Consider the following 19,121-nt stretch of genomic DNA (forward strand, 5'->3'; position numbering starts at 1 on the left):
ATTAGCCCAATTTTTGTAAGTTATTTTCAAATGAAAAATACTGTTGATTTTAGTACGCGAGCTTTTCCATGCTTTTCGTCGATTAATCGGCGCACAGAGTGGTATTTGGCCTCAAAGGCTGGCCAAAAATCAAAAATTTAAACTTTCACAAATTGAGTTTATGTTTAGGGTCCCAAAGCAGGAAGATAAATATGACGTTACACTGCGAAGTCCTTACCTGGGTTAAGCTCACTAGCCAAATGTAGACGCAGTCGAATCCTGTCATTTGTGCGATACGCTTGTTTTTGTTGGCGACATTTAAGTTGTTAAACAACCTTTCCTTGTTATTATTTTTATGTTAAAAGTGTATTTGGTGAAAAAAAGAACAATATATATACACCAGATTAAACAAAATTTCATTCCTTTTAAAATTTTGTTTTACATTTTTCGACCTGACAACAAATCCAAAACCCATTTTCACTTAGGTTTTCTTGACTTTTTTGTACAAATTGATGGTTTTAATTTGTGCTATTGTGCTTATTTTATTAACTTATTTTAGCTAAACCAAATTTATGTGATATGAAACTTTAGGATCTCTACTTTTATTCTAGTAAAATAAAGTTTGCCCGAATTTACTTCAGATACTTTAAAAAAATAATTAAGCGTATTTTGGAACTCCATTTTTTTACTTATTTTTATTCTTTATTTATATTCCAGTATCTGAGGAATCTGTCACGTCTATGACCCGAAAGCAACTACATCAGTGCTACTCAAACTTATATATGCGGACCAGCATATATTTTTCAGTAATTCTCACGAACCAGCATCATATTTTTAAATAAAAAAATTATATATGAATATGAGTAAAAATTTGTTCATATAACAAATAAAAATAATATTAAATATAAGTAGTAAAATTTATTTTATTGAATTCAAAGAAGTACAATATCTATAAATCATATATGCACTAAGACAAAGATGAAAAATTAAAATGAAAAAAAAAAACGAATGAGACATGAGTTTGTTTGTTATTAGATAAATACGAGTAAATACTATTACGAGCTTTTTCCTCGCAATTTTACCGATTTAAAATTCAGCACACTTCCAATTAACCCTTTTAAACGAAAACCAAAAATTATTATGGCTAGAACGATATCTCAATAAACATGCTTCAATAGAAAATATTCAATATAAAATAGTATTAACAGTGGAAAAAAATCCCAAGTGATAATACGTACTTTTGACTTTTGACTTCAACTGGACGACTATTTAGAGAGATTTGAAAGCTGAAAAGTACTACAAATGAAAGATAAAATACCCGACTATAGATTTCAATATTCATTTTGAACAGAAAATTGACAGATTTTCAGACATCGACCGAACAACACGAAGATACAGAAAAATCGCACGATTTAAAAAACACATATACATATCTCCGAATCTCGAACCAATCAACTTTTTTTATACCAGATTCGTGTTTATTGGGCATAGATCTATAGGAAAAGTCATATTTCGTCTCTGAACCATTTTTCGTGTCGAACGGTGTTATCAACAATTTAAGGATTGTTTACAATCGTCAATTACTCGCATGTAATGCTACAGAAAGCTTTTATCTGGTAAAAACCGTAAAAAAAATTTTTGGCCCGATTTTCAGGCAAATACCACTGTGCGACGGTCAATTACTAATCGCATGTTAGCAAGACATCGGATGTTGATAGACGTTCAATATATTGCACCACTATTAAGAAAAGTAGAGCTTGCACTTTGATGTAATATGTATAAATGTACATCCAACAGAGGTTATCCATTGTACTATTGAATTTTTAAATTTACGAACATGCGATAACGATATTTATCATACATAAAAATTCGTATTGGAATGTTGCATGCTGCACGACTTAACGTATGTAAGTGGGTGTGGAAAATGATCCAGGCTACAAATTATATCGTAAAATTCAACGTAATCATATGATAATAAATATTACAAATAAATAACCTCTTCAAAATGATGATTAAACATTAAAATCTTAAAAAGTCGTTTTTGAATGAAACGTGGGTTTCAAAATGGTTTTGAATGTTATGTTGAATTACGTATATGTTACTTACAAAAAAAAATCAAGTGAAACCCCTGCTTTAATCTTTTAACAAACAATCAATTTTTAGGCACAAACTCATGGCATCAAGGTCATACACTTGATGAATGGTTCCGTAGCGGATGCAATTCGCATGATCGATAGCAAATTTATTCTTATCGGATATTATTTACAAAATTAAGCGGCATTAGGTTATACTCATTTAATACCCATTTTCAAATATTTGAGAATGGATCGTAGGAAATAATTCATGGCCGTGTCTTTTCAATGAAATCTAATATATAATTTCGAAATAGAGAATTTGTATGTATGTATGTAAGTTTTGGTTCGTAGAATCCGTGACGTTATATTTAATAAATAAGCAAATGAATATTCAAATAACTTCAATAAAATTTTTACTATTAGATTAGACATGTTTAAGCGGTTTGCATTACAAATACCGAGCGAAGCCGGGTAAAACCACTAGTGTTCAATAATGTAATATTGCATTCTGTATCGAAAGGTTACACAAACTAATCAACCTCTGTGAACTATAAATGGAAATTCATCTAATTGTAATTCAATTAATTTCAATCGACATGGAAAATCAGGTACGGAAAGCTAGAAATACATTTCAAATAACGTTTCTTTTGTTTTTATCTCTTATATCTAATATATAATTTCGAAAGAGACTTTGTATGTAAGTATGTATGTATGTAAGTATCTTTGGTTGGGAACTTCATAAACAAAACAAAGTTTCTATGACGACAATTCAATTGGTTGAATATTATATTTTTTTCGATTCAAAAAAATTTAATAAAAAAACAAATGAATATTTACTATTAGATTCGCCAAGTTTAAGCTGTTTATATTACAAATACTGAGCGAAGCCGGGTAAAACAACAAGTAATATATAGTTTATACCAATTTGATGATTTCATCACCTGTCGCCAGGGGGAAAAAGCTACTCAACCAAATTAGAAAAAAACATCTGACTATTGATTCCAATACTCACTTTTGGCAGGGCCGCGCCTACCATATGTATAAATGTGTGCAACGCACACAGGCGGCCGAAATATAAAGGCGGCTGAAAGAAATGAGAGTCGAAAAAATTGTATTCCTAAAAAATACGAAACAAAACATCATACTTTTTAGAATGCATTCAGGTTTTCTTTTTGTATAGTTGTGAATTACTGTTGCAAGTTACAACTTGTAACACACCTGAACTAGAATTCGGGGGAAATACGGAATAGTAGGTATAGCTTCGGTCCGCATAGATTACCCATATTATCTTTGCGAATACTAGAGGTATTTCTTCGAGGATTTATGTAGAATATTGGTTAGTCATCAAAAGAACAATGCCCAAGATGTGGGATTGGGAGCAAAAACACTATATTTTCATGAGTGAACTTGAAAACACTTTCTCTTGTCGTCTGGTCCTGTTCAGAACTAAACGTTTTGGTTTTCTTGGCTAATTTTCATTTTGATTAAAACTTCCAACAATATATTTCTCACACAATATTCATCACAAGGTAAGATTTATGCACTACTTGCATGCACTTCGTTTTTTTATTAATATGATTTATAAAAACGCCGATAAAATTAAAGACCGACCGTTTTAAGTTTGCACACAGGCTCGCCGAACTCCTATGCGCGGCCCTGACTTTTGGCACAGCAATACTATATTTTTAATTAGAGACTGCAAAAGCCAAAAATCTGTAAAAAAAAACGAGAGTAAGCCAACAAAAATTCAAATATTGAAATTCAGTGGGTCAAACTTAGTAAATATAGAATAGTTTCCGCTCCGGTATTTTTTTTTTTTTTTGTTACTTACTATAATTAACTTATATCGACTAGAGCTAACTTTTAATAATCTTCCATTGCAAATACATATGTATATACTTTCACCTTATATGTAAAACAAAATTAGACATGATTTTTACTGGAAAAACTTTATCAAACGTCAATATGCCTTTGACGTTATCAAATTCGCCACACCATACATAGAGATACTGTTTCTATGGAAAATTGTTGATTGTATTTGCGTATTATTAAATCAACAACAAATTTAACTCAAACGACCCAGTTTATGTACGTATAATATTTACTCTGTGAAGTCTCGCCAAATCAAACGATAACGAAAGTAAACTCATCGTTATCGTAAAGAAAACGATGAAAGCTTTCTTTGAATGGTTATAAAATAACAACACGGCACCGCTATTGAAATATTAGTCTGTTTAATTTTGGGCCGATACATACATATAAACAAATATTTATTCTAATGTACGTATGTATGTACATGGAATAAAATCGAAACAACATACGCGAGTATAATAAATTTATGGTGCTATTTGCCGAATTTGCAATTTCTTTAATGCGTTTTAATATAGGAAAAGCCTCGGAGAGATTTGCGCCTGTGCAAACTTTTCATGTGTTAGTAGCTTTATAAGGGAAAAGCTCGGCTCTGTATAAACAGTGCTTGTAAAGCTCTATCGAGCGAACAATCTAGTGCAAGGCCGGTCTGCGTGAAATCATAAACTTTATCAGCCGTCGACATACACACCGAAAATAATAGAGAGTATATGGGGTGAGTCATTTACGAAATAATCTATAAAATATTCATAGGTTTTCAGAACGTCTGATCATGTTTTCCGCCCATTTTCATATTATTCATACAATTTTCCGAACTTCTCTTCATTAGCACCCGTAAAACATTCGTACCGTTTCAATTTTTAAATAAACGTGCCTCATTATTTATTCAATTATATGTATAATCTAATGTATATGTGTCCAAAGTTTAATAATCTCGTGTGATGACCATTTTGGAATTATTTTTCATAAATTAACAAATATTTTTGAATTTTTATTTTCAATGTCTACACACAATCTGTAATTATACAATTCCATATCTACTATTAATTAAGATGTTATATTTTTAAGTGGCGTAAGTCCACTTTCCTTCATTTCGAGAAATATCTCGTATAACATTAAATATAATGTTTTGCGTTTTACAATATTTAAAAATACTGGTGGCTTGTAACAAGTTTGTTCTGCTTTTCCGATATTCTGGAAATATCGCATTAATAGTAGTAATTACAATTTGTGAATTAATTCAAACTGAAGTAGTGTTTTTGGAATTGAAAATTGGGCTTCCGCCCCTTTCAAATATAGCGGCTCAATTATGGTGTATTTATTAGCAATTGAATGATTTTAATAATTCAAACACACAAAACAATACCATTTACTCGGGTGACCGTCACCGCACCGAATGCTAAAAAGTCGAAAATGTTCGTTTACATTTTAGTATATGTACATATCAGTGGTAACATTAAAACGGTCCCTCTCCCCCCGTCGTACATCCTCACTTAATTTGCGCGAGCAGGATACAACAGGAACAAGAGGAACATTTCAGAGAGATAATTTCATCGCATGCCAATCATATATATTATATATATATGTATGTACATAGTACCGTTTACCATGCACCTTTTTTTATCTTAGACCCCATTTACTCATCAAATTTTCATATTTATTCACATATAGTATATATGTAAATCACGGTTCTTTCATGAACATACTAGTTTTTTCATACACGATCGGTTTTAATTTGTGCTAAGAGTCAAAAACTGTCTTCAAAATATATTCCAGCCAGGTTTTGCATGAAAGTTTTAGCTCTCAAAACTTTTGAACTGTCAAAACCTTTGAGATGTTAAAACGTCAAGTATTTAAATGGGAAATTCTATGGAAACCACATTACAACAAGCTGTTGTAATGTGCTGTAAACCTGTGCCTATAACAAAGAACAACAAAAAAACAGAGTAGAGACATTTAAAATTCGCTAGATAATTAATTATACATTTTTTAAAACAATAAAAATTCACAATCGAAAAAAAAAATACCCGACTATTTATTACAATACTTGCTTTTGAGTTAAAAACTTCAAAAGTCAAAAATCTGTAAAAACTGCGGAGTTTTGTAATCGCTCATATCTCATAAACAAAAAGAAACCAACAAAAATCATTGTCATATTCGAATTTAATGGGTCAAACTTAGTAAAGATTGATTAGTCTCCACTCCGGTAAGTAAAAAACGTGATTATCTATTGCTCAGTGTAATTTTTGCATGAACAAACTAGTTCGTTTGTCAATTTGTTATTTTGTGTACAGTTTAACTGACAGAACGATGTGCACGATAAACACATGCATATTTTCCGTGACATTTTCCATGGAGTTAAATTTTTATATTGTCTATTTCTGATATGATCAACACATTTACCCCAATTTATTATCTGTATAAACATCAATACAATGGAAAAAAAGAAACAGCAGTAGCAATTGGATACACCTCTGTATAGATATTTTATTTCAGTTGCAACACACAAATTTGTCTATCGCGTGTTACTGGCGATTTATTGCAAACTCTTTTGCTTTGAATTTCTTTTCTTTCGGAAAAACCAAAACGGGTGTCTACGATCTTTTATCTATGAATTTAAATCTCAAATAAATTCCCAATCAGTATTGCGAATTTGATTGTTGTACATAACGAATGCCATAAAGTTAGACAGTGCCAACTTGCGATTACAAGTAGCACGAAATAATTGGTCAGCACGAAATGCGATAAATATCGTATAATTTGTTCTGTCAAACTTTAAAACGCGAACCTCGCTGCGATAAAATTATCTTTCAAAAGTATTGAACCGAAAAAACTTAATTAAATATACAAATTTACAAGCTTTCGTGTCTTCTGTACATTTTTTTGAATTCCTTGTTTACTTTTTCAAGGTATTTATACTCCCTGTAAAACCTTTACCGTATGTAATAAATTAAATCGATTCAAATCTTTATGGCATTTTTATAGTATGGTTTTAATAATTTTGCAGTAATTTAGATTCTGGAATTAAGCAGTGAATTTTACGTGGTTACGTTTTGACTAATTTCAAACAATCTATGTCCCGTACGGGACGTAATAGATTATTTGTCCCGTAACGGGACAAATAATCTATAGTTTGAGGCACGGACTCCCTGGCCAAAAACTAACCAATTTATCTCGACAAATTTTTTTCATATCTATATATATTTTATTTATTTATTTAAGTATATTTGGGAAAGGCGGCAAAGCCTATTGACATAGTAGATTTGATAATTCATACAGTAGTACAGAAATACAAATATCAAATAAGATAATAAAAAAATCAAGAACAAATAAAACCGAAAAGAAAATATTAACAACTCAAAAAAGACGCAAATAAAATAAACAAGGGAAAATAAAAAAGATGAGCTGAAAAAGGAAGAACCACAAAAACCCATTTATTTTAAGGAAATCATCAATTTTATTTTTAGTCATTGGATAGACTATTCCAAATTTTAATCACCTTATTTGAAAAGAAGGATTCTCTCATTATTTTTAAGTAAATATAGTTTTGGAATCTGAGAGTATGACCTCTCAGATGAGTATTATTGTTAAACGTTCATCATACATAGTTCAATTGAAATGATATTTATAATTTTATAGACTTCAATTAGATTCTTCTTATAGACCTCATTCTTCTTCATTCATAAAATGTTAGAACCAAAATCAGTGGCAGGACCAAAAAGTTTAATGTTGTTAAGAGCTTCCTTTAGTATATCCCTATGTATATGTACCTTTAATTTTAACATAAAAACGTCAAAATAAATTACGAATTTTTATAAATATAAGCATGTTCTGAATAACATGTTTTACGTCAAAATATTTCTTTTTATTTAACGTTTCATTGGTACAACGCAAATTTTCCATCGATGGAAATCAAAAATTCGCTCGATTTCCGCTCCAGCTTAATGTACATACATAAATTACATACATAAAGTACATATAAAAATTAATGAGTATTTGTTTTCTCGCTATTTAATTTCACAGTTTTTAATCGAACACCACTAAATTACCACTGGTAGATGGTTTTTGGGAAAGCTCCAAAGCCATGCTTACATTATCTGAGAAAATTACTCGTCAGAGGAACGCAATGCATTTCGAGTAGTTTGCAATAAATATAAGCCGATATGTATTAATATTTCGTAATAAAGTATGCATAGTCCTACATATATTCCAAATTTTTCTTTTATTGAACTGCGTTTTTGTTTATCAGCCAATATTGCGATTGATTGCCACTATAATGCATATCAGACGTAAAGGGTTAAATAAGCCTTAGACTTTTATTTCATACTTATGGTCTCGGTCTTAATGGTTAGTAAATCAAAACGTCATAAATGTCGACTCTGGGTATATCGATCATAAAGGCTACATTAAATATTTTATCAGAATTATTTATATGAGAAAAGTGTAGGTCAACGACACAACACGTCGACCCTAATTTAGCCAAAACTGTAGAGTAGTCATCGAACTGTTTGAATTACATATGTATCATTATTGTATTGCCCATGCGTGTATTATGGACCAGCCTGCGAGCACTGTGGCAGGTATAGTGGTTCTAATCGAAATTTGACATTCAAATTTAATCTGATCCCAGATAACGTGATGGATTACGTCTGACTTCGGTGCAACGCTTTAAATTATTTGTGAGGTGTCACATGAATATAAATGAAATGATTCGAGGCAACTTTCCATTTTCAAATCTAAAAATAATCTCAAAGCGCTCAAAGAAATTTTCTATTTATTAAACATTTATTTTATTTAAAAATAATAAAACACATACCTATTGCCAGCAGCATAGCTTGGTGGTTACGTTAATGCTAACCGAGAGAGGTTGCCGGGTTCGATCCCGTGGGTTGACCTCGGTTGAAATTTATTCCGGGTATTATCTGTAATGCTGCTAGTCAGACTTGTATATTTGTGACCCCAAGCCCATCGTTTATTAACAAAGTTTGCTAATATCTCTGATTTCATGAAACAATTTTTGACTGAAAACTGATTTTTGAAATGGTTTCAAATTGGCAAAAATTTGCAATATATCATTGCAAATCCAAATTGGCAATTTGCAATGATATATTGCATCATTGCAAATTGCAATTGAGTCCATCAGCTATACCGCTTTTCTCTAGATATATAAAATGAATACCTCTATTTTTGCATCGAATTTAACACTTACGTACGTAAATAACAGTGGGTATACACCAGGGGCGTTATTTCAGCTTTTCCCATGGGGGGCCCAAATTTTTGACCAGTAAGAAATGACTTTCTAGGGGGGGGGTGTATTATATTTAAAAAAATGAGTGTATATGAATTTTAACTATTTTTTAATCATTATTTTATCAATAAAATTAATAGTTAAATAATTTTTAAAAATCTATTAAGAGATTTGGGTATAAACGCATATTTATAAAGTACAAAATAATCTCCTGAAAATACATTGAACGTTTTTTATAATATATTATATATTTTTAGTTATTATTTTATTTGTAATAACTAAAAAATATAAAATTAGCATTAAATAAATGTCGAAAACTATAATGTTATTATTATAATATCATTTTATTTACAATACCTATTATATTGTATAATAAAACACATTACCATAATGGATACCGTCTAGATTTTATTGACGCTTATAAATTAATAACTTTTTTCATTCTTCCTGTTGGCATCCTATTACTGGCAAATAGTATTTTAATTCAAATTCATTATAATACATTAAACAACGTGGATAGTCCCGTTCAAATCTAATGGGGGGCGGCTGTTAACCCCCCCCCCCCTACCCCAATGACACCTCTGGTATACACTGTGCATCAAAAAAGAAGAATAGTCGAAAGTGGAACCATCTTCTGTAGAACACATTTTCATATAAGAAAAAGAATTTCAGAAACGAAATCGAGATGTCTATCTCTTGATGTTTGCCCATGGTCCATCGTAGCATCTCTAACTACGATAAATATCATAGCCAGAAATCTATGAGAGTCATGTTTGCCGAAACATCTCTCTGTCACTGCTCACCTTTCGGAATGGTCGAAAAAGAAAACTCTGACTAAAATTTTGACGGTCCTCCTCAGAAGAAAAGAAAATAGCCATTGATTTAATTTCCCTGATTTAAGTGGGTCCTTGCTTCGATAATTTTGAATTAACTTCTGGAGATGATTAAACGAAAATAGCCAAATAAATAATAGTATAATCTAAAACCACCGAGTATATTTTTCAACTTCCATCAAGAAAAAGACATCAGATGCCAATATCAACTTTTGAAATGACCCATGATCGACGTATGTACATGCGATAAAATTTAATTAAACACCTTTTTCTTGCGCGTACCCATGGCTTTCAATTTCATATCGAGATTAAAGCGGAGCTTTTAAACCTTGATCCAAGCTCGGCAACTCGTATCTGATCATAGGGTCGGTTGATCAGCTCGAAGATAGCCCTGGAAAGTGGGGCACGGCGGCCTGTTTCGTACCAGCGAAACTGACATATCGAGCTGGTCCGTTGACCCACATTCCCAACCCGCTGCTAAAACCCTACCTTCGACCCTAAACCACCCACCCACCCTGTCTAGATCTTATCGGCCCCTTTTCACACCGGGGTGTCGTCATCTAAGCACTGAAATCACGGCCACTACGCCCGTTGACCTCGTCCACAAGCAATGTGTCTTAGAGGTAGGGTTTTATAAAGATATTATACGACTGCAAAACGGCTTCGGCATCTGAAGAGAATCTAAACAAACGGTTCGATTTGAATTCGTTGCCGTTAAAATTAACCTGAGACTATTTTTAACCGCGTACAGGTGTTTGCCGATAAGGCGCGAGGTTAAGCGATATTACTTACCTACTCACCACTGGAGCAATTTTAGTTCTTATCCTAGGATCGGTCAAACCTCGATCTGAACGTACCTACTACCTAGCATTCGGATTATTCAAATTGGGTGACTGGTCACTAAATGTTTGGGACATACATATCTAGAATTGAAATCAAAGTATAGCGATATTTAAATATGGATCAGATTATGAAGAATGTTTTGCAGATTTTATTCGTGCAATTCATATGCAATATCGATTATGACATATTGAAACTTGAAATAGTTAAAGCGATGCTTATATTAAAGACTCCATATTAAATATCGTTGATTTTCACTTTCAAGTGGTTCTTCTTAGATGAACAGCCAAAGTGATAAACACAAAAAAAGTATCGGAGGGGTTTCTCCGTAAAAACTTATTTTTCTTTACCAAGTGGAAGACACAAAAAATCTCAAAAAGACCTTGATGAATTATTCAGAGTGCAGTCGTCTTTGATTCGTGTTGCTATGACATTGGATCACCGTTTTTCCAGGTCATATTTAAATTGAAATATATACAAATGTTGTTTTTCTCATTGGTAAGGAATCGACTTGAATACAATTCGCCAATATGGCCCCCTAATTCACAGGTACATAGTAATTCCATTGAGAGGATTCAGAATAAATTTATTAGATTCATTGATTTTACAAAATCTGACCCTGTCACCAACAAGTATATTAAATTGAATATGATCGAACTTTATGACAGGATAATAATCAATGATTTATTATGTCTGTTTGGTGTACTCATCGGAGTTATGGACTGTAGTGAATTAGTGGACCTCATAAATTTTCATATACTGGGGAGATTTACCAGATGCAACTATTTATTCCACATAAAAAAATATGACACTAGTTATAAAAAAAATTCAATGTTACAAAAATACTTTTCTACGAATTTAACAACAGTGCCCCGATCCCCAGTTGAAGTCTATCCATTACTAGAGATTGTATAAATACCCGCAGTTTTTTTTTTCAAATAACAATAGACCGCTCCATTAGTGCTCAAAACAAGAGAGCAAAAAAAACATGGTTTTGCTAAGAAATTAACAATAGTGAACCATTTTTTGTGCGAAAAGCAACTGCTCTTAGACGATATCTACTCATCACCATTATTTGCCGCTGTCAATTAACTGTTGATTTCATAGAAATTTAACTCCGCCAAAAACTCTACCACAAATACAGGTAGTAACATATATGCAGGTACTAAAATTTAAATAATGAGCAACATTATATCATTATATCTAACCAGCAGCATCAACTAGTGTTTATCACATCTTGCTATGAACATTGGAGTACGGGTTCGAGTCCCACTGGTCGCTGCTGGCCAGATCTTGGTTTATGACTCCAGGTCGATCGTTTCCTATCAGAGTTTGCCAATTTTTCTGATTTTCATCGAAATGGTTCCTGCAAAATTAGCTTTCCCTCCCCTATTTCTCTCGCAAATCATGAGTTATTCAGCATCTCAAGGTTCACCGGGTTGAATATAAAATGCTGCAAAAATTTCTCTCCATAGATGTGTCTTTGAATGATTATCATATAAAAATTTGTATTGTATAAAAGCTTATTTATCGTATAATATACGATGTTTGCAATGCACTTTACAATTTTTGACCATATACATATGTATGTCATGTGTAATGTAAAAATATATAATAATTATGTATTAATATATCTGTAAGACGAGTGTACATAATTAATTGAATAAATAAATAAATATACATATGTATATGCATTAGCTTTATATAGGTAAACAAATCAACTAAAAATACAAATAATAGTGTATTTTGTTGCAATCTGTTTAACTTCGGAAGTCATGGATATTGTTACGAATTGCTTACCTAAAAATAAACCATATGGTAATTTAAAAAGTTATTCATATGTAAAGTGCTAGTGTTGTTTATTTGCATATTTTGCAATACATTTCTGAGTGTGGGTATAGTGCTTTTTTTAACAATAAGCTCGGACGACAGTCAAAGTCGAAATTAGCGCTTAGCCCGACTTTGAGTCATATCGCGTGTCGCAAATCCGACTCTTTTGTAGGCTGACGGAAGTTACAATTGAATTTTAATACAAATGAAGTTTCGCATCTGCGGCGGAAATGTCACAAAGGCCACGCTTGGCCATGACAGCTGCAAAATGAGACCTTTCCCTTTCATTTAAAACAATTAAAGTTTATTATAAGTACGAAAACTGGTTCACCGCATTGTACATATACATATAAAACTGTTTTATATATATATATATATATATATATATATATATATATATATATATATATATATATATATATATATATATATATATATATATATATATATATATATATATATATATATATATATATTAAAATATTTTATAGTAATTATGTATGTATGTGTATAAATTACTGCAATGAAATTAAAAATACTTCCCCCTTTTCCGTTGGGTTAAATTGCGATCTTTAGATTTTGCAAACTCACACGCGGAAAAATGTCGGCACACTTTTCTACAGTTGTGTAGTTTGGAGGAAATGGAAAATTTTCTAGATTTTATGTGTGACGCGAGATAGCCCCCTGTTTTCCGATACCTAACACAATTTACGATCGTAGACGAAGGTGCACCCCCTACTGTTGGTTCAGAAAAAAAACCGTAAAATCCGATTCGAACGTTTCCGGAATTCTTATCGCAAGATCGGAAATAAGTCTGTTGAAAAGTTTACGACGCGACACTTTGTTTTGCGAGTTTTGGGTTGGAAAGTCGGCCACAAGTTCAAACTTAAAAAGATACCATTCTCACACCAGTCACTCGTCATGAAGGATAGAAGTAATGTTGGACACAAATTGACATAATTTTCGTCAGGAGAACTTTTGCAAGGCAGGATTAGTTCAGACATTGTTAGTGGGTTAATGGTTTGTCGGATTTGTTGCATGCAGGCCTAGCCGTGCCAGGCTCCGCAGGACCGTACCCGGCCCGACTCTCACCCACCCTCCCAGATCACCCCCTGCCAACAATTCAGCTGAAAAAATATTTTCCTGCATGCCTAATACCAATTTGTTTCCAAACGGCCCTCTGAATATCCCATTCTTGTTCCGGTTTATGGGGAAATAATAAAAAAAAATATTCCTTTTCGCAAAAATATATAATACATAGTTTGCAATATAATGCAGAATTGAATATATATTGAAATTCAATTTAATACATTATGGAACGCTATATTCTCGCCACGGTGAGAAGAATAACAAGGTTAGTGGATATAGTGGAGAAAGTGAAGAGATTGAAAAGTCAATGGACAGGTTACGTAACGGATGAAAAGGAAGTGCTGGAATGGTACCCGAGAGAATGTAAAAGAGTAAAAGGAAGGCCGTAAGGAAGATGGGTGGACTTAATATAAAAAATGTGCGTGGTGAGATTGAGTTGCGCAAAACAGAGACGAATGGAAGCGTGTTGGAGAGGCCTTCATCCAGTAGTGGATTATAAATGGCTGTAAATGATGATGATGACGATGATTGTCATTATAAAATTATTGATTAGTTAGTAGTAAAACCCAAGAACGCGAAATCTTTCAGGCGATCTACTGGCCGACTATTGCTGAAATACTCGACTTAGAATTATTATAAATCTGCATATGGTGTTTGTTGAATATGATTTCGATTACTCAAAAAGTGTGCTTTTTTATTTTTTGTATAATCTACATACTAACAGTTAGTAACAAACCGATCGAGATCAAGCTTAGGTATCAAGGGTAGCCCCAATTTTCCTAATATTTGGAGATTATTAAATGTGCCCTATTTAATTATGACTAATGTAGAATTATATAATATAGTATACAACACAATATTATGTACATAATTCCAAATAATTTTATTCTAAAATAAGCCAAAAATAGTTCAATACCATTTTTTATTTGAAAAAATGAACTACATACATATTTATTTAAACGTTCATTTGTTATTTTTTATGTATTATATATAAATAAAATATAATGTACAAATATTTCTCAGTAGGTTTATCTTCTTTTTATTATATGGAATTTCAGAATTGATTTATTATTATTGATGATTTTTGAAGTATACCTAATTCAAACACATATTCACCGTTTATATTCCGTAATGCGAGGGCGTGGTGGTTCGTCCATGTAGGTACATAATATAACTTCCATTAAGTCCACTCGTAATATTCTTGTAGAAATCGAGGATAATAGCCATTTTCCGGCGTTATATCCAAATCGACGCAGAACCACACCCTGGCACTATGCTTTTATTATTCCTCCCCAACTCCCACACGCCTGTAATTTTAGATTCTTCTGGAACTCCACTTCAACGATAAAACTTAATGGAGATTATACTACGTTAATAACACTTATTTTACGTCTACAGGCGTAGAAATACGGCTAGAAGAAGATTGGCAGGGGCTGGGACTGGAACAGGACTGGCAGCTGGTTCTTCTGAACCAAATTTGGAAATCGGAGGTCCTACTATTGGTTTTCCACCTGGCACTACTGTCGACGAATTACGACTATTCAGCAGAAGAAAAGCTACTAGTAATGTTACAACAACGCACGTACTTACAGTATTATACACATTTAATTCAATTTATAAATTTTCTCTTTATTTAAGATGCTTCATATAATCAAGATAATCTGTTTCTGGAGTCTGGATCTTTGAAAGATATTACTTCAGAGTATACGAGATGCTACCGAGCTCCACCGCTCGCGACTTACTCCCTGGGAGATCTTACTGATCCCGCAAATGAACCAAAAGTATATTTAATTTTAGACCATTACTAAACGTTGTATGCACGGCTTGAAGATGTTTATAATTTTAGAGTATTACAACTATGAGGCGATTCTCCAGCCAATCTGAAGATATGATCAACAAGTTTCGTAATTCAGAACCAGGATTAGGGAACAATAGGTGGCATCGACCTTCCAAAGAACAAAACTTGAAATTGGAAGGTACAAGATTGTAAATTTTATAAAATATTTTTTGAAAAAATATCTTATCGGAAATGCCTTATAATTGCTTCTATCGTAGATACTGTATACTTTATTAACCCATTCTTGTCATCGAGGCAGATAAATCTTTCATGTACATACATTTATATTTTTATGCACAATGTTTGCATGTTAGAATAAGAACTATCAATTTAATTTTCGTTTTTTTTTTAATTTGTACATATTATATCAAAAACTTATGTAGGTACGTTACTACGTGTCCTTGTGTCCTGTTGCGCAACAACTTATTCGCGCGTGCTTTCGCCAATCCAACTCGGTCCTAGGTGCTAGAAAGGAGTAGCTCACTTCAGGTACATCTATGTAGTAGTATACAATGTACTATTGGCAATATCGCGATTTTGTGTGGAGTGAAATCTGCGATACGAATGGGTTAATCCAAAGTCTACTTAGCTGATGGTGCTTCTCCTTGATTGAAAACGGTATTACTTACAGGTGAAATGTTGTTTCAAACAGAAAACGCAGACGAATTTATCGAATACGTGCTTGGTAAACGACCTGATCTCCTTCGACGCCAGACCCAATTGAAGCTCGAGGGAGACATAGACTCTATGACGGAGAATCGAGAGAAATATGTCAAATTTGAAAATTTCCAGCGTCCCCCGTTGGCGAAAAGAAGCACCAATCTCCACCTCGAAGGTGACCAACTGTATGTGCCTGAATATAAGGAGCTCTTCGTAGAATTTCCGAGAAAAAGACCATCAGTAAAGCGACCCATTCCCTGGTTGCGCGTCGATACTGAGGCCAAAACGGACTGGGGCTCAGAGACCCTGAGTCAGTTTGTCGAGCACATTTTGACCGGAAACAAGTCGGAAATTCTAAGAAGACCCGCGAACCTCAAATGCGAGGGCAACATCGCACTAATGCCTGAATATAAGGATTCTTTCAGGGAGTATCCGATCGCGGAGAGACAATACGCGATCAAGCAACTGCACAATCTTAAGCTCGAGGGGGAACTCTACGCCAATCCCGAATATAGGGACAAATACACAACGTTTCCGCTCGTGAGAATCAAGCCGATAAAACACTTTGACAGTTTGCAACTCGGGGAGAAGATCGCCACGATGCCTGTGCATCATCACCACAAAATCGAACCTCCATCGACCAGTTTAATAAACTTAGCCACTGAAAGCGGTCTTACTGTGTCCACAGATAACACAGCCAAGCCACCGACACCGACCAAGACATTGCACAAGTCCACAATCACCAAGTCCGATCACACTGCCACAAGTTACAAAAAATACTCACCGACCACCTATACCAAAATGAAACCGACACTTACTGACACCCATTCAGAGGAGCGTTTGACCGCCAGACCTCCGCGTTCTTCCCGATCCAGAGCACCGTCGCAAGCTTCCAATAGAAGAGAATCTCAGGTAGGGGATAGACCACAGTAAGGGCGAAATCACACAGAGAATAACGCGGCACACACGCGTTTTTTTTAGATACTTTTAAACATGCGAAAAAAATGCTGCACCCCCAGCACATATTCAAGGCACACCGTCCCAAAATCACTCCCTGGAGTGTTTTCGGTGATATTTTTTCCATGTATTGATATAAGCTTGACAGTGATTGATAACGGCAAATCCCATATTTGAAAAAATGTAGGAGAAACTTGTCGAAATAACAACATCGTACGAATTAACAATGAACTGATAACCCTCTTTCTTGACCCCGTCCAAGACCGCGTGTCGTTCCGTTCATCTCTATGTGTTTTCGCCCTAATTGGCCTGATTTGTATATAAATATATGTGGTCTACCTCACGGGCCCGAATGTGAAACGCCCGAAAACGAAACGAGATCGAAAATCGAAAGATCTTAAGTCGAAAGATAAAAAAGGGTGCATGGTAAACGGTACATACTCACTTAATTTGCGCGAGAAGGATACAACAGGAACAAGAGGAACAGGCTTTTCCTCCCGTATTCTGCGCGTGCACATTAATACGGGAGGAAAAGCCTGTGCCTCTTGTTCCTGTTGTATCCTGCTCGCGCAAATTAAGTCAGTATGTACGTGAGTATGTACCGTTTACCATGCACCCTTTTTTTTTGATCTTTCGACTTAAGATCTTTCGATTTTCGATCTTTGCCTTCCGATATTTGTGTTTTCGGGCGTTTCACATTCGGGCCCGTGACGGAGACCGATATATTTGATGTTGTGGTTTCTCTTCTAAATTGATTGAAAATGAAGATTATTGTTGGATTACATTATAATAATTATAATTATTTTTTACAGAGAAGTGAAACTCCCAAGAGGTACACTGAGATCAATTCTGAAACTAATCCGAGACAAAGTAGCAATCAAAGATGGGTAAGACAGCCGTATGCAAGAACATCAGAATACGGAGACGAAAATTTAGAATCGAAACCAGAATATAGAAAAGCTTATCTGGATTATCTCATAAGAGAAAAACTTCCAAAACGACTTCCTCAAGAGCCAGATGTTGATGTGGTAAACTCAAAATATTTGTCTCAAAGCGTGATAAAAACTACAGATTTATTAATTGGGTGAATTTTTTCAGACAAAAATGCCAGAGAATCAATCGGATCAATCTCAAATTATGAAAAAATCAGTTTCTGAAGAAAGGAAACTCAGTGCAAGTAATAATAATTTAACTGTTTACAAACCTACACTGCGAAGGTAAGTACTGCTTAAAATGATCGATATTGACTTTTAAATTTACATCTCTTTTTTTTATTTAAAAATAAACAAATAAATTAGAGGATCTGCGGGTAGCACACACTCCTCACCGAGAAGGCGATCAGCTTCTCCATCGTACAAGATGCTGGTGACGAATGTAGATGAACCAAAAGTCGGATTCGCTCGCCCACCACCGTCACCACAACGATGTAAGTATAATTAAAAATGAATACAGGTTTATTTTCAATACCTAGATATTAGAAATGTGAAATTTCTTCCAGCAAAAATGGGGAAAAACTATTTTCCTACTAAAGAACCACCACCAATCGAATATATTTCCCAGGGGGAAAATTTCAAAAACTCCAATAGATCTAATTGGATAAGGAGTGTTCCACAAAATAACCCCGCTGTTGATTATAGTAACAAATTATACAACAACAATGATGAAAAAGCATTTGTTGTGTTGGAAAATGGAAGAGATGCATCTAAAATGAGGCGAAAATGGGAATCACCGTGGTGGCAGAGTACATACAATTAACGATTACAAAAATGATTGCTTTTTATAATGTATTTGTAGAAAATATAAAGTTTTAAAACAGGAATGTGGTAATGTTTTATTTTTAAAATGAAAAATGTATTTGTATTTTTTAGAAATATAACTTTTTTTCCTGAATAAATGAAAACATA

At 33.6% G+C, this 19,121-nt stretch overlaps 3 protein-coding genes across 3 annotated transcripts in view; 2 read left to right on the forward strand and 1 right to left on the reverse strand.

Moving 5' to 3' along the window:
* Window positions 1-19,121, reverse strand: part of Pop1 (POP1 ribonuclease P/MRP subunit) — a 95,491-nt gene that overhangs the window by 46,327 nt on the left and 30,043 nt on the right. The gene's annotated exons all lie outside the window — the stretch shown is intronic.
* Window positions 4,526-15,753, forward strand: LOC143912589 (uncharacterized). The gene is made up of 4 exons (XM_077431879.1): window positions 4,526-4,638; window positions 15,162-15,325; window positions 15,402-15,544; window positions 15,610-15,753. The coding sequence occupies exons 1-4, from the start codon at window positions 4,634-4,636 to the stop codon at window positions 15,751-15,753; spliced, it is 456 nt and encodes a 151-aa protein (XP_077288005.1). The 5' UTR covers window positions 4,526-4,633.
* On the forward strand, window positions 16,238-19,113 carry LOC143913648 (uncharacterized). Its single transcript, XM_077433547.1, has 5 exons — window positions 16,238-17,172; window positions 18,030-18,245; window positions 18,316-18,434; window positions 18,516-18,643; window positions 18,716-19,113. The coding sequence occupies exons 1-5, from the start codon at window positions 16,348-16,350 to the stop codon at window positions 18,970-18,972; spliced, it is 1,545 nt and encodes a 514-aa protein (XP_077289673.1). The 5' UTR covers window positions 16,238-16,347; the 3' UTR covers window positions 18,973-19,113.

Source organism: Arctopsyche grandis, chromosome 6 (genome assembly GCF_051622035.1).
Source record: "Arctopsyche grandis isolate Sample6627 chromosome 6, ASM5162203v2, whole genome shotgun sequence".
Lineage (NCBI taxonomy): Eukaryota > Metazoa > Arthropoda > Insecta > Trichoptera > Hydropsychidae > Arctopsyche > Arctopsyche grandis.